The sequence below is a fragment of the Artemia franciscana genome, chromosome 13 (assembly GCF_032884065.1).
Source record: "Artemia franciscana chromosome 13, ASM3288406v1, whole genome shotgun sequence".
NCBI lineage: Eukaryota > Metazoa > Arthropoda > Branchiopoda > Anostraca > Artemiidae > Artemia > Artemia franciscana.
The window spans coordinates 24,974,720-24,997,319 of NC_088875.1; the positions used below are offsets into that span (position 1 = coordinate 24,974,720).

A 22,600-nucleotide genomic window follows, 5' to 3' on the forward strand; every position below is an offset into this window, starting at 1 on the left:
GTGATTGACCTGTAGCTTTTACAAAACAATAGATCTTTGTTGTTGTTTTTTTTTTTCAGAATATCGGACGTGCGGCCACTGTGGAAGTTGGCAGGTGTGATTCCTTGCTCAATGCATATTTGGAACAGTAGGGCTAACTACTCATACAGAAGTTCTGTGCCATGTTATAAGTGTTTCGGAGTGATCCCATCGAATGCCTTTTTAAGCAACCAAAAAATCGGAGAGCAACTAGTCTTCCTCCCCCGCTCTTTTTTCTCAAAATCATTCGATCAAAACTATGAGAAAGCCATTTAGCCAAAAAAAAGAAATATGCAAATTTCGTTTTAATTATTCCTCTGCGGAGAGCCAAAATCAAAACATGCATTGATTCAAAAACGTTCAGAAATTAAATATAAAAAACAAGTTTTTTTATAAGGAGCGACATTAAAACTTAAAACGAACAGAAATTACTTCGTATATGAAAGGGGCTGCTTCCTCATCAACGGCCCGCTCTTTACTACTACTACTACTACTAATAACTCACTGCAGCACCAAGCCGCCTGAGGCCAACACAGCTACGCACGCTCCTCCTCCAACCTAATCTATTTAAAGCCTCCCTCTTTACACCCTCCCAGGAAGTTCCCATTTCCTTTAAATCCTTATTTATGACATCCTCCCAACCCAGACAAGGACGACCTGCTTTCCGTGTAGCCCCAGACGGTTGGCCAAAAAGGACAATCTTCGGTAATCTGTCATCCTTCATCCGTAGAACGTGGCCTAGCCATCTCAACCTTTCTTTCATTATAGCCCCAGAAAGCGGGATTGAACCACACTTTTCGTACAACCTACTGTTTGAAATACGGTCAGTCAGCCGGGTACCCAGAACAATCCGTAGGCAATTTCTCTGGAAAACATCTAGTAAATTTTCATCTGCTTTTCGGAGTGTCCATGCTTCAGAGCCATATTTGACCACTGTCATCACTGTAGCTTCCAATATTCTAATCTTGGTTTGTAGGCTTATCTTTCTATTCTTCCAAACTTTTTTTAACTGTGAAAAAACACCCTGAGCTTTAGCTATTCTACTTTTAACATCTTCACTGCTCTCACCATCTTTACTAATAATACTACCAAGGTAACTGAAGCTCCCAACCTGATCAATCTTTTCGTTACCTAAGGTCACCTGTTCATCTTCACTTATTCCTAACCTTAGTGACTTAGTCTTCTTAACATTAATTTTCAAGCCTATTTTAGCACCCTGAACTCGTAAAACCTCTAAAAATTCATTCATTTTGCTCACACTTTCATCTAATATGCTTAAATCATCAGCATAATCTAAGTCCAGGAGCGTTCTTCCTCCCCATTTGATTCCATGGTCTCCAATTGCCTTTCCTGTGCTCCTTAAGACGAAGTCCATCAAAATGATCCATATAAAGGGGGATAGAACACAACCCTGCTTAACTCCTGATTTAATACAAAACCAGTTGCTAACCTCATTTCCTACCTTAACCGCAGCAGTATTATTCTCGTACATAGCGCAAATCACTTTAATGTATTTTTCTGGTATACCATATAACGATAAGACCTTTGTTAACGCTGTTCTATCAACAGAATCGAAAGCTTGCTCATAATCGATAAAACTAAGGACCAAAGGTGTTTGACAACGAAGGGACTTCTCAATTATTAACCTAAGAGTGAAAACATGGTCGACACATCCTCTACCTTTTCTAAAACCGCATTGTTCTTCCCTTAAAACTTTGTCTACAGCATGTCTCAGTCTAAAAAGTATCATATTACTCAGTAATTTGCTACCTACAGAGACCAGACTAATGCCTCGATAATTCCGACATTCACTCTTGTCACCTTTCTTATACAGTGGTTTAATTAAGGTTTTCCTAAAATCATTGGGTACTTCCCCTTTTTCAAAAATCATGTTCATAATCTTCAGTAGCTTATTCCTAACCTCAGAGCCACCATATTTAAGGAACTCATTAATCATACTATCAGCACCTGGGGCCTTATTATTTTTTAATCCTTCTAGTACTGTCGCTAATTCTTCCTCACTAAACAAATCTTCCTTCACATCCAAGGTATCACAAACTTTTTCATTTTCATCTCTATCTTTTCCTGCAACTGTATCTCGGTTTAGCACATTCTCAAAATGTTCCACCCATCTTTCTTTAACTTTTTCCTTATCACTAATTGTGACCCCATTTCTATCTTTAACTGGGACTAGTCCGGATCGGCTACTCCCTTTCAATTTATTAACATGCCAGTATAATATTTTATTATTATGCCGTCTAGCCGCATCTTCCAGATCCTCAGCAATTTTATCCATCGCCTCCATTTCACATCTCCTTAGTTCATATTTTAATGCTTTCTCCACTTTCTTTACATTCCTTTTGTTTTCATACGACCTATCGCTCAGATAATTCTTATACAAACCCCTTCTACTCTCTATTAAACCTAAAGCTTTTTCACTAATATTCGTAGTTGCTGTCTTAGCACTCTTCCCTAGGACACCATCAGCAACTTCACAAATTGTTTTTCTGAAATTATTCCATCCATCTTCGACATTGTCAAATTTTAAACCCTCAAGTTTAGTACTCAACTGTTCCTGGAATTTTTTTCTCAAATTTTCATCCTGAAGTCTACCAACATCATAACTTCCCGGGAGGGAGTTACTCTTCCGAAATTTCAGCTTTAAATTAACCTTAGACACTACTAGATGGTGATCTTTACTTTTAACATCAATAACGGCACTCCTATACACCCTAGTATCTTGTATTGATCCTGCTAGTCTTCTGTTTACAATAACATAATCAATAAGGTTTGCTGTCTTACCATCACGTGAATACCATGTCAACTTATGGGCCATTTTGTGACCAAACACCGTATTGGTTATAACTAGGTTGTTATACTTACAAAATTGCAAAAGCCTATAGCCATTACTGTTTTCTTTTCCTACACCAAATTTACCTAGGCTAGGATACCATCTATCCCTATTTCTACCAACCTGGGCATTAAAATCTCCTAGCAAAAACACCATATTTCTACCTGGTACCCTGTCTATTTGCTCCTGTAACTGTAAGTAAAATTCATCTGAGTCACTAGTATCTCCATCAGTTGGTTCAATGGGGGCATATACTACTATAACTGATACCCTAAACTTTTTAGTCATAAAGTGAGCAATTAGTATTCTATTATTAATACCTTCCCAGCCTAAACAAGACTTAGCAGCTTCCTTATTCATCATGAGCCCTACTCCCTGTCTATGTACCCCATCCTTCCTTCCTGAGTAAACAAATTCTATGTCACCTAATTTCATGCTTCCTACCCCTGGGATATGAGTTTCTGAAACTCCTAATAAATCCAGTTCAAACCGTCTGAATTCGTCAGTCAAAATGTCGATGCGATAGTCATTTTTTAACGTCGTAACATTCCAAGTTCCAATTTTCATGTTCTTTAAATCTTTGAAATTATTTTGGCCTCAAGAAAAGCAGTGATCCCGGATACCAGTGCAGGATGGGGACCAACATATCTTCTCAAGTCTACACCGAAGCGCTTAAGCCGGCTTAGAACCGGACAGCAAGAAGTCCCTGGGACCTCCAGTAAGTTGGAGGCTTTGTGCAATCCTGGGCCCATCTTGGTCACAACATGGTTTTCAGCACTTGGCGATGCTCTTCTATCAACAAGAGTCGAAATCCTGCACAGACAGTCCCAAGCCTATTACCTCCGACTCATTATATATTCATGCCTACAAATATTATGCTACTACGGGGAGGCAGCCCATAGTAGATAAATTAGCTAGGAAGAGGTTTTTCAGCCCGAAAACGCCCATCAAAACAAACCAAGCCCAGAAAATTATCCAATAATCAGAATCCCGTACGAGTGCTGTGTTGTTTACTAGGCTATAATTTCCTCGAGGGGCGCCACTCCTCAAGTGGGAAAAATTGACCGCAAGTTTCCCAGTCTTGCAGGTACCCCGAAAGGGTCGAGGCAGCCCTTTACAGAGGCCGTTGTCCATAAATCTGGATCTTACGCCCTGCCGCAGTTGTCCTCCTATAGAGGATCCTCCCACGATGGTGTTCTGCTTCACCATGCAATTTAACCCATTACTGGGAGAAGGTTTGTAACTCATCTGACGCGTGAACACGGCAGTTGGCCCTGCTGAGTGTACATTTGAGGGGCCTTCTTCCTCCTCCACCTGAAATTATGACCCCCAGGGGAGGGTTTCCCAGTTTCTATTATGGGCCCCACTGGGACAAGGTCCTACTTGGCCTAAGCCTCCTATGGAGCTACTCTACCTATCTATAGGGCTTACATATATACATATATATATATATATATATATATACACATACATATACATACACACATACATATACACATACACACATATACACATACATACACATATACTCATAAAACATATAACCTAATGGAAGCCTACTAATTTTATTTTATTCAAACATTTCCTTCAGAGAAGCCTCCAATCCAAAATGTTACCAAAAAAGTTAATAAAGACTACACAGTTTTTTACGGTTTTAAAAAGAATAGTTGAGAGAAAGAGTCAAACTTTAACGTAAAGAGTGAGGCGTTGATGAGGAAACAGCCCCTTTCATACACGAAGTGATTTCTGTTCGTTTTAAGTTTTAATGCCGCTCCTTACTTTCAGTTAAAAAAACTTGTTTGTTTTTTTATTTAGTTTCTGGACTGAGTCTCTAAAACATTATTAAAGTCCCTAGAAAAGTATTGTAAAAGATCCTTGTTTCTGGAACATGGCCCGTTTTTATTTTAAACCGTTTGTTTGTAGTTGTTCCTTATAGTTTGTTTATTTGTTTTTTGTTTTTTTACACAGGCTAATGCTACGGGCCGCAGCGGCAAGAGCGTTCGGGAGTATCTGGAAAAGCATTATTCAGATACTGCTGTTGAAACAGAAGATAAAGCAGTACGACTGGCAATTAAAGCTTTGTTGGAGGTTGTTCAATCCGGAGGGAAGAACTTGGAGATTGCTGTAATGAAAAAAGGACAGCCTCTAAAGGTAGTGTTTTCTTAGCGTTCCACGTGGCAAAAGTCGCTTAGTATTTATAATATTTTACAGAAAGTTGGAGAGTGCTCCATGGGAAACATTGTTGCTTGCATAAGGGATTGACTGAGCGACGCCTTCCGTTTTATTTCGCTAAGCATAGCTGTTGGAAATTGTGGCATGTTTTTTTGTTTGTTTGTTTGTTTTTTGTTTTTTTTTTTTTTTTTTTTTTTTTTTTTTTTTTTTTTTTTTTTTTTTTTTTTGCCAAATTTGACATAGGAACAAGGATTTTATATATTTGACAATTCGTATATTTTGTGTATTCAGCAATTTATATATTTGTTAAAATTTCTTTTCATCACTCATATCTAATACTAGAAAAATGCTTGTTAAATTCAGACAGTTATTGTGTACTTGGTCTACCGTTGATACGGTAACAAGTTCTTGTGCGGTATATTTTGGGGACTTGAGCAAATTCGTTCCTGATCGGTTCAATTGTCTGGTATAAATATGTGCTTTTTCATTCTCAGTCATAAATGCTATCGTGTGGTTTGCACTTTACATGAACATCAAAAAAAAAAATCTAATTTCGAATTTTCTTTTTCTTTGCTTTGTGTGGCAAACCGTCTGGGGCTACACGAAAAGCAGGTCGTCCTCGTTTTGGTTGGGAGGATGCCATAAATAAAGATTTAAAGGAGATGGGGCTTCTTGGGAGGGTGTAAAGACAGAGGCCTTGAATAAATTAGGTTAGAGGAGGAGCGTGCGTAGCTGTGTTGGCCTCAGGCGGCTTGGTGCCGCAGTGAGTTATGAGTAGTAGTAGTAGTATTAGACCTTCAGTGTTTGGGGTTCAATATCCTCCGTATTCCTTTGGTGGTTAAGAGCGTGTTATCCCTCTGTTTTGTAAGTGTTAAAGGGTTTTAAAGATGCAATAACAAATGGGTTAGGATATTCTAAGCTGTACTGTGGGAAAAGTGAAGGATACATTAGATTTATTTTTAGGTTCAAATTGTTATTAATGTATGTACATGTTTTTTTTTTTCTCTACAGAAAAAGAATTCAAAATATTTAAATCGGTATTTTTTTTTTCCAGACTGCTTTATGGCAATCGTAGGTTTTATTATTCTGGCAGATATAGATTTTTAAAATTTTTCTAACTTAAGGCTTGCTCCCTGGCATGGCTGCCGCTCCTTGGGACTTCTCTTAAAATTTCGGGATCCCAGCCCCGAGTTTGGGATCTTAACAGAAGTATGTTTATTAAATATTACACTAAAAGGTAAATAAAGTTGATGGATTACAAATTGCTTCCTGACTGTATGCCATTTTTCTTCCGAAGTTCATTTGCAAAAGAAATGTGTAAAAAAGTGCATTTTTCAGTTTTCAGAAAGTGTCAAAAGATTTGGAATATGGTACCTCCCTTCCATGGGAGACATCGTCCTCTACCACGCTTTCAGGAAAGCATCATTTAATTGTTTAAATGTCGTTTGTCTTAAGTTTTAATTTTGGTTTTTGCTCTAGTTTGGTAATGCATTTCAATCATTTATAATCATTCTTACAAAAAGTATTTGTGTAAGAAGAAAAATATCTCTAATAAAAAATTTTATTGTTAGATGATCAAAAAGTATGAATTCATCCAAAATAAAAGTCAAAACTATAAGACAGGTAATGTAGGAAAAGATAAACATGATGCCTGCCATTTTGGATAGATGTCATGAATGTGGTAAAGTTTTTAAAACGCTGATCGTTAAAAAAAAAATTAATTGTTAGAAATATTTTTTTCTATCTTAACAAAGTAATTGAATTGGTGTTCTAATACAGAATTAGACGAAAATGATATTTGGCGTTTTCCACCCCTCTTTCTTTATGTGCGATCATACAGCGTGTTTTGTGAATTTTTATTACTCTGGTTACGTTAATACAAGGAGACCAACCTTCGCTAGGTAAAAAGAAACAGGTGAGTAACTCAATTCGATATAAAACTGTGTTGAGTTGAATACTATTTATCTAGATGTCAAGACTCAAACTGATCAATCTCTTGCTATTGTCGTTCAAAGTTCAATTGACCTGCTGTGTTACATAGCAATAGGCTAGGCGGTTAATTAATCAAACAATCGTTGCTTACAAATTTGATTAACCCAATCTCTTATCAGCCACGGTTTCACAAAGAAAACACTTGCATGTATCGTTATGGCCTCTGATTACAGTTATCATCCGTTCAAAAAGTCCAGGTGACTCAATTCCTTCTCCTCAGTGTAATCTATTCCGAGTAACTGTGACCAAGGGGTCTAATTTCAGTCAGCAGACGATGAATTGTGATCAAGGGGTCTAATTTCAGTCAGCAGGCGATTAATTGTGACAAGGGGTCTAATTTTAGTCAGCAGACGATGAATTGTGATCAAAGGGTCTAATTTCAGTCAGCAGACGAATTGTGACGATGAATTGTGATCAAGGAGTCCAATTTCAGTCAGCAGATGATTAATTGTGACGATGAATTGTTATCAAGGAGTCCAATTTCAGTCAGCAGACGGTTAATTGTGACGATGAATTGTGATCAAGGGGTTTAATTTCAGTCAGCAGATGATTAATTGTGACGATGAACTGTGATCAAGGGGTCTTATTTCAGTCAGCAGACGATTAATTGTGACGATGAATTGTGATCAAGGAGTCCAATTTCAGTCAGCAGACGGTTAATTGTGACGATGAATTGTGATCAAGGGGTTTAATTTCAGTCAGCAGACGATTAATTGTGACGATGAATTGTGATCAAGGGGTCTAATTTCAGTCTGCAGACGATTAATTGTGACGATGAATTGTGATCAAGGGGTTTAATTTCAGTCAGCAGACGATCAATTGTGACGATGAACTGTGATCAAAGGGTCTTATTTCAGTCAGCAGACGATCAATTGTGACGATGAATTGTGATCAAGGAGTCCAATTTCAGTCAGCAGATGGTTAATTGTGACGATGAATTGTGATCAAGGGGTTTAATTTCAGTCAGCAGACGATTAATTGTGACGATGAACTGTGATCAAGGGGTCTTATTTCAGTCAGCAGACGACTAACTGTGATGATGAATTGTGATCAAGAGGGCCAAATTTAATCAGCAGACGTTTAATTGTGACGAAGAATTGGGATCAAGGGGTCTAATTTCAGTCTGCAGACGATTAATTGTGACGATGAATTGTGATCAAGGGGTCTAATTTCAGTCAGCAGACGATCAATTGTGACGATGAACTGTGATCAAAGGGTCTTATTTCAGTCAGCAGACGGTTAATTGTGACGATGAATTGTGATCAAAGTGTCCAATTTCAGTCAGCAGATGATTAATTGTGACGATGAACTGTGATCAAAGGGTCTCATTTCAGTCAGCAGACGGTTAATTGTGACGATGAATTGTGATCAAGGTGTCCAATTTCAGTCAGCAGATGATTAATTGTGACGATGAACTGTGATCAAAGGGTCTTATTTCAGTCAGCAGACGGTTAATTGTGACGATGAATTGTGATCAAGGTGTCCAATTTCAGTCAGCAGATGATTAATTGTGACGATGAACTGTGATCAAGGGGTTTAATTTCAGTCAGCAGATGATTAATTGTGACGATGAACTGTGATCAAGGGGTCTTATTTCAGTCAGCAGACGATTAATTGTGATCAAGGAGTCCAATTTCAGTCAGTAGACGGTTAATTGTGTCGATGAATTGTGATCAAGGGGTTTAATTTCAGTCAGCAGACGATTAATCGTGACGATGAATTGTGATCAAGGGGTCTAATTTCAGTCTGCAGACGATTAATTGTGACGATGAATTGTGATCAAGGGGTTTAATTTCAGTCAGTTGACGATCAATTGTGACGATGAACTGTGATCAAAGGGTCTTATTTCGGTCAGCAGACAGTTAATTGTGACGATGAATTGTGATCAAGGGGTCTAATTTCAGTCAGCAGGCGATTAATTGTGACAAGGGGTCTAATTTTAGTCAGCAGACGATGAATTGTGATCAAAGGGTCTAATTTCAGTCAGCAGACGAATTGTGACGATGAATTGTGATCAAGGAGTCCAATTTCAGTCAGCAGATGATTAATTGTGACGATAAATTGTTATCAAGGAGTCCAATTTCAGTCAGCAGACGGTTAGTTGTGACGATGAATTGTGATCAAGGGGTTTAATTTTAGTCAGCAGATGATTAATTGTGACGATGAACTGTGATCAAGGGGTCTTATTTCAGTCAGCAGACGATTAATTGTGACGATGAATTGTGATCAAGGAGTCCAATTTCAGTCAGCAGACGGTTAATTGTGACGATGAATTGTGATCAAGGGGTTTAATTTCAGTCAGCAGACGATTAATTGTGACGATGAATTGTGATCAAGGGGTCTAATTTCAGTCTGCAGACGATTAATTGTGACGATGAATTGTGATCAAGGGGTTTAATTTCAGTCAGCAGACGATCAATTGTGACGATGAACTGTGATCAAAGGGTCTTATTTCAGTCAGCAGACGATCAATTGTGACGATGAATTGTGATCAAGGAGTCCAATTTCAGTCAGCAGATAGTTAATTGTGACGATGAATTGTGATCAAGGGGTTTAATTTCAGTCAGCAGACGATTAATTGTGACGATGAACTGTGATCAAGGGGTCTTATTTCAGTCAGCAGACGACTAACTCTGATGATGAATTGTGATCAATAGGGCCATATTTAATCAGCAGACGTTCAATTGTGACGAAGAATTGGGATCAAGGGGTCTAATTTCAGTCTGCAGACGATGAATTGTGATCAAGGGGTCTAATTTCAGTCAGCAGACGATCAATTGTGACGATGAACTGTGATCAAAGGGTCTTATTTCAGTCAGCAGACGGTTAATTGTGACGATGAATTGTGATCAAGATGTCCAATTTCAGTCAGCAGATGATTAATTGTGACGATGAACTGTGATCAAGGGGTTTAATATCAGTCAGCAGATGATTAATTGTGACGATGAACTGTGATCAAGGGGTCTTATTTCAGTCAGCAGACGATTAATTGTGATCAAGGAGTCCAATTTCAGTCAGCAGACGGTTAACTGTGTCGATGAATTGTGATCAAGGGGTTTAATTTCAGTCAGCAGACGATTAATTGTGACGATGAATTGTGATCAAGGGGTCTAATTTCAGTCTGCAGACGATTAATTGTGACGATGAATTGTGATCAAGGGGTTTAATTTCAGTCAGTTGACGATCAATTGTGACGATGAACTGTGATCAAAGGGTCTTATTTCGGTCAGCAGACGATTAATTGTGACGATGAATTGTGGTCAAGGAGTCCAATTTCAGTCAGCAGACTATTAATTGCAACGATGAATTGTGATCAAGGGGTCTAATTTCAGTCAGCAGACGATTAATTGTAACGTTGAATTGTGATCAAGGGGTTTAATTTCAGTTTGCAGACGTTTAATTGTGACGAAGGATTGGGATCATGGGGTCTAATTTCAGTCAGCAGATAATTTATGAGAAATATTAAGGAGACTGGAAGATGGAGACGAATTTCCTCGAAGTCTTGACCCATCTGGATCCCCTTTTTTTACACCATAAATGGTAGTATGTCAATTTTGAGAAAAAAAAATTTAGAGCAGTTTTCAAGAAAAAATTCAAAGAATAAAGATATTCACATAATTGCTCGTTTAATAAGATGTGTAGAGTATTTTTAATAACGGTGTTAGAATTACAGTATTCTTATTATTGTTGAAATATTTTAATGCACGTTTTAGCGGAGATGCAATGCTCCAATTATATTTAATATATTTCGATAGTATCCAATAAGTAAGAGATTGGTAATTTGAAATTACTTTAAGGCGGTGATTAAGTGAACTGATGGAACTCGAAAATCCCATGTTAAATTGAAAATTTATATTTAAAAAGAACTCAAGTATTGATTGGCGGAAGATGCCGCTTTTAATATCAGGCCGTAGCTTCTTGAAGATGCTACAAAATGTTTGAAAGGATTTTGTTCTATTTCCTCTAATTGCTTAGAAATCTTAGAAAATGTCTAGGTCTTTTTCACAAGTGTACTCTATGAAGGATATTGCTTTTGGAACAAAATCGGTACTATCATGAGCAGAAGACAATAACCTATAAGATGATTGGAACCATTTTTTGATGTATTTTCCTGTTTTCTAGCAGTCCCCTAGAATATTTTCAGCTACCTGAAATTTTTACAAGTCGGTTGCCAGAAAGAATCTTTTCAGATCACCAATAATATCCCCCAGAGACCAAAATGACAAGCTGGTATAATCAGCTGCTTGTTAATAGAGGTTGAAATTTTCATAAATTATTTCAATGCAATGAAGTAACCTAGAAATGAGAAATAGTCAGGAGCCTTCAGTAAAGTTGTGCACACAAAGCCGAAATCATGGGGAAAATTAAATCAAAGCGAGGTATGCCTCTTAAAAGTGTTACCACACATAGACAGCGCCTTTGTAAAAAGTATTTAGAGCTTGGTAGATGCAAATATCCAGAATACCTAATAATGCGGTACGCCGAAGAACTAGACAAGTCAAGAGATTTAGGTAAAGCGACAAACCTTGAGTTGGAGCAGAACCCCCTAGCTTCTTCCCCATTGCCCTACCGGATCGTGACTGGTGGTAGAAACTTGGATTGCGACGAATTGAAGGATTGCCGACGGATTTTTGATCCTGCATATTTCATGCGCGATCTGGAGATTAAAGTTTGGAAGCACAGGTGAGCTTTATTTTATACTCTATTTATTAAGCCGAATTCTTATGCGTTTTCATTTAAAATGTTTTTAAAAATCAAAGAAAGATTTTTCTTCTGGGTCTTGATAAAGTTTTCAAAGATTCAAAATTTATTATCAAAACTTATTATTATTTTCAAAGATTCAAAATTTAGTAATTATTTTAGAAAACTGAACCAATTATGCCTTAGACGATGCAGCATGTCAAGTCTGGATACAAGTGTTCTAGCCCAAAAAGGAAGAGAGGGAGACGTTTTTTTAGAGAAATGGTCAAATTATTATTTTATTAATTAGGTCAAATAAATCAGGACCAAGAGACTGTATTTGCAGGAAAGATAAGAAGTTTTTTGTTTGATATACCATAATATGTACTTAATAAGCAGAAGGAAGTAGATATACTGACGATTTGCAACAGTAAAAACATTACAGAATAATAATAGTGAAAAACAATACTTTTATTATAATGGTCGATTGTGACAAAATAACAAGAGCTAAGGGCTCATGTAGCACTTGTGACGAGGTTGGAAGAGCCAAGAGCTCATATGGCATGAGCTGTAGCAAAATTTTAAGAATCAACAGATCGCTTTAAAAGGAAAATCAGAGGCTTAATGCCGGTCAGGACTAAAAATAAGAGCTCTGAGTCACAAGGTCCTTCTAAATGTCAAAATCCATTAAGATCCGATCACCCACTCGTAAGATAAAAATACCTCAATTTTTCTATTTTTTCCAAATTAACAACCCGCAGCTCCCCCAAAGACAACGGATCCGTTCCAATTATGTCAATCATGTATCTATAACTTGTGCTTTTTCTTCCCATCAAGTTTCATCCCGATCTCTCCACTCTAAGCATTTTCCAAGATTTCTGGTTTCCCCGTCCAACTCCCTCCAATGTCACTGGATCTGATCGGGATTTGAAACCTGTGTTCTAAACAATAAGATCCATCTAAATATCAAATTTCATTAAGATCTGATCAGCCGTTCGCTTATCACCTCCGAACTCCTTCCGTTTTTTATTTTTTCGTTTTTGAGTAATTTTTTTGAAGCTTGTGTCCTCCAATTTTCATTCGTTATGAATAACATCTAAAAATTTCGCAGTGGAGCGGCATTGACGACTTCGTGTCATTGCTTATAGTTTTTGATTTGTGAATCCTTTTCGTTTTTGGGATTAACGACACTTGTGACAACAAAGGTCCTGGCGCCGGTGGCGTATTTCCACTATTCAGCAATTTGAAATGTCGAACAAAACGAAGAAATGTTTATCGAACGATGGATCGGTTTCGAAGCATGACGACCCAGGGCCTTTACGATTCCGGGACATTTGTTTAAATCCCCGCCCCCGAAAATAAGATCCTGGGAAAGGGTCTATATGTTGGCAAGTTCTCATTCATTTTATTAAGTCTCATTCATTTTATTTTATTAAATATATATATTTTTTTTAGTTGCAAAGACATCAAGGACGTCCCAAATATAATGTTTGAAAAAGAATATCTACAAGGACTCCGAAGTAGATTTGTATTCAGATGTGAATCCTGCAAAGAGGAGGAGTCAGTATTTACCGAAGCTCCTCCATCACGAAAAAAAGATAAAAATGCACCGCAAGCAGATGACAGAGAGACCAAAAATTTAAATCGTGAGATGGTCCTGGGAGCAATAAATGCTGGACTTACGCATGCCCAGATTGAGGAGCTTTTTTGTACATTAGGACTACATATTCCAGCGTCTGCAGTGTTTTCAAAGTACGAGCGTGAAATCTGCGAGAAAACAGAAAAACTCCTTGCCGAATATTTATTACAAAATGGAAAAGCAGAAAGAGAGGCAGCTTTGAGAGCTGGAGAAGGGTTCGACCACGAGGGTCTTGTGCAGACAACTGTAATTGTTGATGGAAGTTGATGCACGCGAAGCTACGGGACTCGTTACAGAGCTATATCTGGATGTGGTGTGGTGATTGGATACTACTCTAAGAAGCTGCTCCATATTGGCGTTCGAAACAAGTTTTGTGCTATGTGCTTTCGTTACAGAAATTCGGTAAAATCCCATCACAAGTGTTTTTTGAACTGGGATGGACCATCAACAGGAATGGAAGCGGACATAATAGTAGAGGCATTTCGCTTAGCTCCAACAATGCACAAACTAAAATATAAGAGGTTCATTGCTGATGGAGACTCCAACTTGTATAATGAGTTGATCGCTAAGGTTCCATACGGACGGATGATTGAGAAAGTGGAATGCGTAAATCATGCCTGCAAATGCCTTACATCGAGATTGTATAACAAAAGGAAGACTGGTGGCCAAGAATGCTCAAAAAGGCTAACTCCAATAATGATTAAAAAGCTAAGTGGGTACGCCCGGGCAATGATCATCCGAATTAGCCAAGAAGGCAAAGGCGCAAAAGAATTAATAGAGGCTCTTAATGCCATTCCTCACCATTTCTTCAGTGGTGATCACACAAAATGCCCTGGGCTCTGTAAAGACTCAGGTAGCAAAGTGCCTCTTACGGATTGTCCCTCTATGATATTCCTCTGCCATGTCCTACAAGCATTTGAAACTCTAACAAGAAGAGCGCGACTACTGATTGGGAATAATACAAGCAACTTAGCTGAGTACTTTATGAGTATAGTTGCAAAATTAATAGGAGGGAAGCAATTTCCTCGTGACTCAAAATGGTCGATATAATTCTCGAGTAGCAGCTGCTGGTGTTAAATATAGTAAAGGAGAGCTAGGAAGGCTTCATATATACAGAAAAATCACAGGAAGGATACCACCTCGAGCGATGACAAAACTTTCAATGAGAAAATCTAGGCTAAGAGCTCTAAAGAAGAGGGCTCGAAAGTCAATGACTTGGCGCAATGAAATACTGAAGCAGAAGAAAGTAAATGAACCTGATGGGAAGTATGGGCCAAACGCAACAACTCCTGATCTTGCAGCTGTTGACTTCAAAATAATGAAGAGTGCCTTTTTACAACGGCTAGAGTGCAGCACTGAACAAATTCAAGAAATAGAAGCTGCGACTCGCCTACAAGGAGAAGACGACGGAAGCTGGTCAGCAGTACGCAGGGACAGAATAACGGCTTCATGGGCCGGAACTATAGCCAAGCGAAGGACGAAGATTGTAACCCCTTTGGTCCAAAAACTTCTTTATGCGCCATCAAAAGTGACTAAAGCAATGATTTACGGGCATACATTTGAACCAGTAGCTGCAAAAAAGTTTGAAGAATCGACCAGATTTAAAGTGGAGCGATGCGGTTTTTTTGTGCACTATGAGCATGGCTTCATTGGTGCCAGTCCAGATTACTTAGTAATTATGCCGTGCGGAAAAAGAGCACTTTTGGAAATAAAGTGTCCAGAAACTGCGAAAAATATGGAGATAGGCGAGTGGATAAAGAACCGAAAAGAGGCTATGGCGGACTGTTGCATGGAAGTTGGAAAGAATGGACTGGTCAACCTCAAACGAGGCCACGACTACTTTTACCAAGTACAATGTCAGCTTGAATGTGCTCAGCTAGATACTTGCTTTTTCATGATTTTTACCCAGAAAGACTTCTACATTGAAAAGATAGACCGCGATCCAGACTTTTGGACCGAAAAGATTTTTCCCAAGCTAAAAGGATTCTTCATGGATGCTTTGATCCCAGAGCTTGTCGATCCCAGAGTTCCACGGGGGCTTCCAATACGAGAGCCGTACTTATAAGATTAATGGTCTAGTACCGGTAACAAGAAAATTCATTTTCCTGACATTCTATCCTTCTTTGTATTTATATACTTGATTTTATTATAATTTGAAATAAAATACCTTTGTTTATATTGTTTGTCCTCCAACTTTATCAAACAGTTCGTGGTAACGAACTGTAGTAAAGAGCGACCCGGCTTAATAGTAACCAAAACTCTAAAAAATGGAATTTTGATACCAATAGCTACATCAAAAGAATTGCATTTTCATGCTGATTTCAAATATATAAGCTTCATCAAGTTTCGTCTTACCCATCAAAAGTTACGAGCCTGAGAAAACTTGCTTTGTTTTAGAAAATAGGGGGAAACAACCCCTAAAAGTCATAGAATCCTACTGTAGAAGTTCCAAGCTCCTATCTACAAAAATGTGGAATTTTGTATTTTTTGTCAGAAGGCAGATCACAGATGCGTGTTTGTTTATTATTTTTTTTTTCAGGGGTGATCGTATCGACTTAGTGGTCCTAAATTGTTGCAAAATGGCTCATTCTAACGGAAATGAAAAGTTCTAGTGCCCTTTTTCAGTGACCAAAAAATTGGAGGGCACCTAGGCCCCCGTCCCACGCTAATTATTTTCCCAAAGTCACCGGATCAAGTTCTGAGATAGCCATTTTATTCAGTGTAGTCGAAGATCCTTATAACTATGTCTTTTGGGACGACTTACTCCCCCACAGTCCCCGTGGGAGGGGCTACAAGTTACAAATACTGACCAGTGATTACATATAGTAATGATTATTGGGAAGTGTACAGGCGTTTTCAGGGGCGTTTTCATTTGGTTGGGGGCAGGGGTTGAGAAGAGAGGGGTATGCTGGGGAATTATTCCTGGAGGAATTTGTCATGGGGAAGAAAATTTCCATGAAGGGAGCGCAAGATTTTCTAGTATTATTTAAAAAAACGATGAAAAAATAAATATGACAAAGTTTTTTCAACTGAAAGTAAGGAGCAGCATTAAAACATAAAAGGAACAGAAATTATTACGCATATGAGGGGCTCACCTCCTCCTAATACCTCGCTCTTTACGCTAAAGTGTTTTTATAAATTTCAATTATTTATTCTACGGCTTTTGTGATTCAGGGGTCATTCTTATGAAATCGGGACAGAATTTAAGCTTTAGCGTGGAGAGCAAGGTACTGACGAGGGGGTGAACCCCCTCGTATATGTAATAAAAATATGAGAATACAGAAGTTCCTTACTTAAGCTAATTTGTAAGTTACGTATATATTTAACTAATAAAATTTATTTTTACTAATAAAAAATTCTTAAAAAATAAAAAGTTCTAGTTGCCTTTATAGGTAACCAAATAATCGGAGGGCAACTAGACCTCCTTCCCCGCTCCTTTTTTTCTCAAAATCATTCGATCAAAACTATGAGAAAGCCATTTAGTCAAGCTTTGCAAGACGCAGCCAAATATATTAGTATTTGTCGGCTGAAGTATCTCACCAAAGGAAGCTGTCTATCAAAACCTTTCACAAGACTTGATAATTGATGCTATTTGAAGTTTTGACAATCGGCGGTCTCTAGAGTATTAAAAGACAGAAGGCTAACCTAACTTCAATTTTGAAGCTCGATGTTTTCAAGTTCACTTAATCACCGCCTTAAGAAGTGTCAGGATTAGATTCTAACGATTGTCCCAATAATTTGTCCTTTTTTATGTTTCACCAGCTATTGTTGTTATTCTGTTGTGTTTTCTTGTACCAACAGCCACCTATCGCCAAAAATAAATTCGTGTGTACATACCTGAATAACCCTGTGGTATCACCACTATAAAATTTATTGTAACAACTGTGGGAGTGTTTTTGTTTCTAATAAAAATCTTTATTACGTTTTAGACCGTTTTTTATTCCAGTTGGGAGTATAGACATATGTCATTTTCTATGTTAGATTACATCTAGAGATGTAGTGACTCCAGTAATTAACCCTTTCAACCCTGAAATTCAGGTCTCGCACTTGCGAGATGGGATCCATATCAACTGCTCCAAACACCTCCTTCTATAAATGCCTTGTTTTCGTCTAAAAAAATAAAAAAAGGAAGTATCAGAAAAAGTTTTGTTGGTTGAATGGGTTTTCTTTTTCTAATCGATAGGCGGCCTAAAATATTTTTATTGAGAAGCTGGGCTATCATGCATATTTGTAGAAGTATTTCTACCAAAATCCACTTCCTTTAAATTTTTAATTTGAAAATATGTTGTCATTAAGAACTTTTTTTTTGGGGGGGGGGGGGGTTCTTGGTTATAAATGTTACTTAACCAAAATATTTCTTTATTTAAGTTTAGCCATGATTTAAAATTTAGTTTAATGGAGCTTTATCGAAATAAAAAAAAAAATGAAAAAAAAAAATCCCACACACCGTCGAAGTTTGAGAACGGTTTTTCTGTTCCTGGTGGACAGGTGGCCTAAAATATTTTTATTGAGAAGCTGGGCTATCATGCATATTTGTAGAAGTATTTCTACCAAAATCCACTTCCTTTAAATTTTTAATTTGAAAAGATGTTGTCATTAAGAACTATTTTTTTGGGGGGGGGGGTTCTTGGTTATAAATGTTACTTAACCAAAATATTTCTTTATTTAAGTTTAGCCATGATTTGAAATTTGGTTTAATGGAGCTTTATCGAAATAAAAAAAAAAATTAAAAAAATCCCACACACCGTCGAAGTTTGAGAACGGTTTTTCTGTTCCTGGTGGACAGGTGGCCTAAAATATTTTTTATTGAGAAGCTGGGCTATCATGCATATTTGTAGAAGTATTTTTACCAAAATCCACTTCCTTTAAATTTTTAATTTGAAAAGATGTTGTCATTAAGAACTATTTTTTTGGGTGGTTCTTGGTTATAAATGTTACTTAACCAAAATATTTCTTTATTTAAGTTTAGCCATGATTTAAAATTTGGTTTAATGGAGCTTTATCGAAATAAAAAAAAAATTAAAAAAATCCCACACACCGTCGAAGTTTGAGAACGGTTTTTCTGTTCCTGGTGGACAGGTGGCCTAAAATATTTTTATTGAGAAGCTGGGCTATCATGCATATTTGTACAAGTATTTCTACCAAAATCCACCACTTTTAAATTTTTAATTTGAAAAGATGTTGTCATTAAGAACTATTTTTTTGGATGGGGGGGGGGTCTTGGTTATGAATGTTACTTAACCAAAATATTTCTTTATTTAAGTTTAGCCATGATTTAAAATTTGGTTTAATGGAGCTTTATCGAAATAAAAAAATAAAAAATCACACACACCGTCGAAGTTTGAGAACGGTTTTTCTGTTCCTAGTGGACAGGTGGCCTAAAATATTTTTATTGAGACCCTGGGCTATCATGCATATTTGTAGAAGTATTTCTACCAAAATCTACTTCCTTTAAATTTTTAATTTGAAAAGATGTTGTCATTAAGAACTATTTTTTTGGGTGGGGGGGGGGGTCTCTTGGTTATGAATGTTTACTTAACCAAAATATTTCTTTATTTAAGTTTAGCCGTGATTAAAAATTTGGTCTATTGGAGCTTTATCGAAATAAAAAAATCACACACACCTTCGAAGTTTGAGAACGGTTTTTCTGTTCCTGGTGGACAGGTGGCCTAAAATTTTTTATTGAGACGCTGGGCTATCATACAATAACTATATAAATATTTCTACCAAAATCTACCTGCTGTAATCTTTTTAATTTGAACAGATATTGTCATTAAGAACTATTTTTTCGGGGGGGGGTCTCTTGGTCAAGAATGTTACTTATCCCAAATATTTCTTTATTTAACTTTGGCCATGCTTTAAAATTTGGTTTAACGGAGCTTTATTGAAATTAAGTAAAAAAAAAACAAGTTTTTTTTAACTGCAAGTAAGGAGCAACATTAAAACTTAAAACGAACAGAGATCACTCCGTGTATGAAAGGGGGTTGACCCTCCGTAACGCCTCACTCTTTACGCTAAAGTTTGACTCCGTCACAATTCTACTTTTTAAAACAATAAAAAACTTTATTTAAAATGTGGTTTAAAGGAGTTTTATCGAAATTAAAAACAAAAAAAAAAAAAAAAAAAAAAAACACACACTCACACACCGTCGAAGTTTGAGAATACTCGGACGTGTTTTTCACTTATAATGTGTAGTCGTGTAGCTTTGAATGAAAAGGTTCATTCAAAGGTTGCTTTGAATGACAAGGAAAATTTACAATTGACTTTGGGTGAGAGTGCTCGCCCATTTCTGGTGAATTGTGTGGGTGTCACCCCTCCTTGTCCCTTAGTTGCAGTCATTCATAATGCCAAATGGCAAGACGGTTTGTTATTGTTAAAAAAAAGCAGCGCTTTTGAAGCTGTGTTTATGAAGTTTGTTGCTGGTCATATGAATTAATAGTGATAGCTATGTAATTATTGATGATGCTCAAGAATTCTTTTCTTTTTCAAAAGTGTTGAGTCTCAACTTAAAAAACTGAAATTAAAGTAAAATAAAGTAAAAAATTAAAGTAAAATGAGATTTGTGCCTTTAAATAGAATTCGTCCTCTATTTGGCGATCCTAACTCTTCGTCTCAATAACTGATGACAATAACAATAACTTATTGTTAAAAAAAAGCAGCGCTTTTGAAACTGTGTTTATGAAGTTTGTTGCTGGTCATATAAATTAATAGTGATAGCTATGTAATTATTGATGATGCTCAAGAATTCTTTTATTTTTCAAAAGTGTTGAGTCTCAACTTAAAAAACTGAAAATAAAGTAAAAAATTAAAGTAAAATGAGATTTGTGCCTTTAAATAGAATTCGTCCTCCATTTGGCGATCCTAACTCTTCGTCTCAATAACTGGTCATTTCGACTCTTGTCGGGTCATTGCCAAAACGCTATGGTAGTTCGGTCATCAGCACGCTATTCCTCTCTGCACACGGCTTGAATCGCCCCTGAGTAAGGCCCCAGCTCAGAAGGAGGGATGGCCTTGCCTGGTACCTCTCCATGATTCGTACTGACCTCAGAAGAAGTCACGCTTCCTTAGGAACGTTCAGATTGGAGGCATAGAGTCACGTCTCTCTACGCTGGGTCACCAGCAGGAGCGATAAGCAAGTCAAGCAGGTCAATCTGTTTGGATTTTGAATAAGATGTGAACAAATAATACGAGCTAAGTTTTTGTAAAACAGTAGATATAATTTGTCATTCGCTTCGAAAGCTCTTAACTGGTTTAAGGTGAAAAAGAAAGATTAAATGCAAAATTTACCAATTCGTTAGTAGTGAGTAAATTTGCGTAAGAAATTGTCATTGTATATACTGCTTTTATTTTTGGGACAATAATAACATGTATAAATTCGTTAAAGTATGTTTTAAAATAAGTTTTTCATTTATTTAGATGTTGGAAGCCTCGGAGGTAGAGAAATACGTAGCTGACATTCAGAAAGAAGCAGAGGAGGAAGCAGAAAGAAGGAAACAGCCTAAAGTATAGCCTTCATTTGTCTGAAAATATCATTTTCCCTTCATTTTGTACACTTCATTTCGATCATAAACAATAAGCTAACTGTTTTTAAGTATTTCTTGCTTGCTTAATAGTGAACGTCTTTTCCATAATGCTTTAAGAATAATTTCGGGCAATGCCGTATCCAAGGGGGTGGGAGGTGGTATCGGGTTTAACCCCTCCCCCACCCCACCTGCAATTTTTGTTTAACTAAAAAAATCGTAAATGTTTCATAGTAAATGCAAAGAAACTCGTAAATGTAACAAAAACTATATAAATAAATTTTTGATGCGTCTAGAAAAGTTTCCCCCCCCCCTCCCCCCAAAAAAAGAAGAAGAAATGATGTATATTCCCTTGGTTATGGTTATATCAATGACTAGCGTTTCGATTCATCCTCTTTCTTTTTTTTCTTGCATTGATTCTAACTTTTTCTTTACTTTTTAACGTGTAGACTGGAACATGCTTTCTATAGTGTATAGCGTTTCTTTGGTGCATTTGCTGACTGGTTTCTTTTGTGCATTTACTGACTGTGTTTATATAAAATTCAGAATAGGTAACCGGACATAAGGAAACATGTTAAGTAAATAATTCTTATTTCGTATGTTCATAATATGCACAATAATAATAGTTAACACATTTTCCATCGGGGTAATCTGTATCTTCACTTATCTCACTTGTTTTACCATATTTTTTGTAACAGTTGTTTTACCTCACTTGTTTTACCATACTTTTTGTAGCACTTGTTTTACCATACCTTTTGTAACACTTATTTTACCTCACTTGTTTTTGCTTCACTTGTTTTACTATACTTTTTGTAACACTTGTTTATACTTCACTTGTTTTACCATACTTTTTATAACACTTGTTTTACCTCACTTGTTTTACCATACTTTTTATAACGCTTGTTTATACTTCACTTGTTTTGCCATACTTTTTGTAGCACTTGTTTTACCTCAGTTGTTTATAATTCGCTTGTTTTACCATACTTTTTGTAACACTTCCTTTACCTCACTTGTTTATACTTCACTTTTTTACCATACTTTTTGTAACACTTATTTATACTTCACTTGTTTTACCATACTTGTTGTAACACTTGTTTTACCTCACTTGTTTATGCTTCACTTGTTTTACCATACCTTTTTTAACACTTGTTTTACCTCACTTGTTTATACTTCTCTTGATTTACCATTTTTTTTGTAACAATTTCTGAAAAAAACATGCATTGAATAAGCATTTTTCAATTTTCAAAGTCATGCTGAAACAAATCTGATCTACAAAATTTGTTTATAGATTATTTTCCGGTATTTTCTGTGGGGGATATTTTCCGAAGGGTAAACACATAGAACCGAGGCTGGGTTAGGTTAGATGGCGGTTGGGCGTTTGTTTGAGCATGTTTTTCAAACTAAACATAGACTTAGAGAATAGACACCAAAATTTAGAAATTTGGTTGAAAAAGCGTAAAGATAAATGTTACCCCCCGCAAAATGAATTCACTTTAATTACGCTGAATATTATGAAGTAAGAATTGCTTTATTAACGTGTTTCCTTATATCCAGTGACCTATCTAGGCCTATAACCGACATTCATATTTAAGGAAAATTTTATAACAAATATCTAATTTCTTCTGGGATATGTGATTGTCTCCTCTAGTAGAATTGCCATTAAACATAAAATTAAGGGATAAATTTCTAAAGAATGCTATTTCCTCGAGAGCGAATAAATCTGCTATT

The 22,600-nt window shown here is 36.8% G+C and overlaps 1 protein-coding gene across 1 annotated transcript in view; it reads left to right on the forward strand.

The window, feature by feature from the left end:
• LOC136034707 (proteasome subunit alpha type-7-like) overlaps window positions 1-20,938 on the forward strand; it is a 27,496-nt gene extending 6,558 nt beyond the window's left edge. Inside the window, exons 2-3 of the mRNA XM_065716043.1 lie at window positions 4,838-5,020; window positions 20,769-20,938. Coding sequence (XP_065572115.1) covers window positions 4,838-5,020; window positions 20,769-20,861 — 276 coding nt within the window. The 3' untranslated portion in view covers window positions 20,862-20,938. The remainder of the gene's footprint in view (window positions 1-4,837; window positions 5,021-20,768) is intronic.
• Window positions 20,939-22,600: the final 1,662 nt, after the last annotated feature.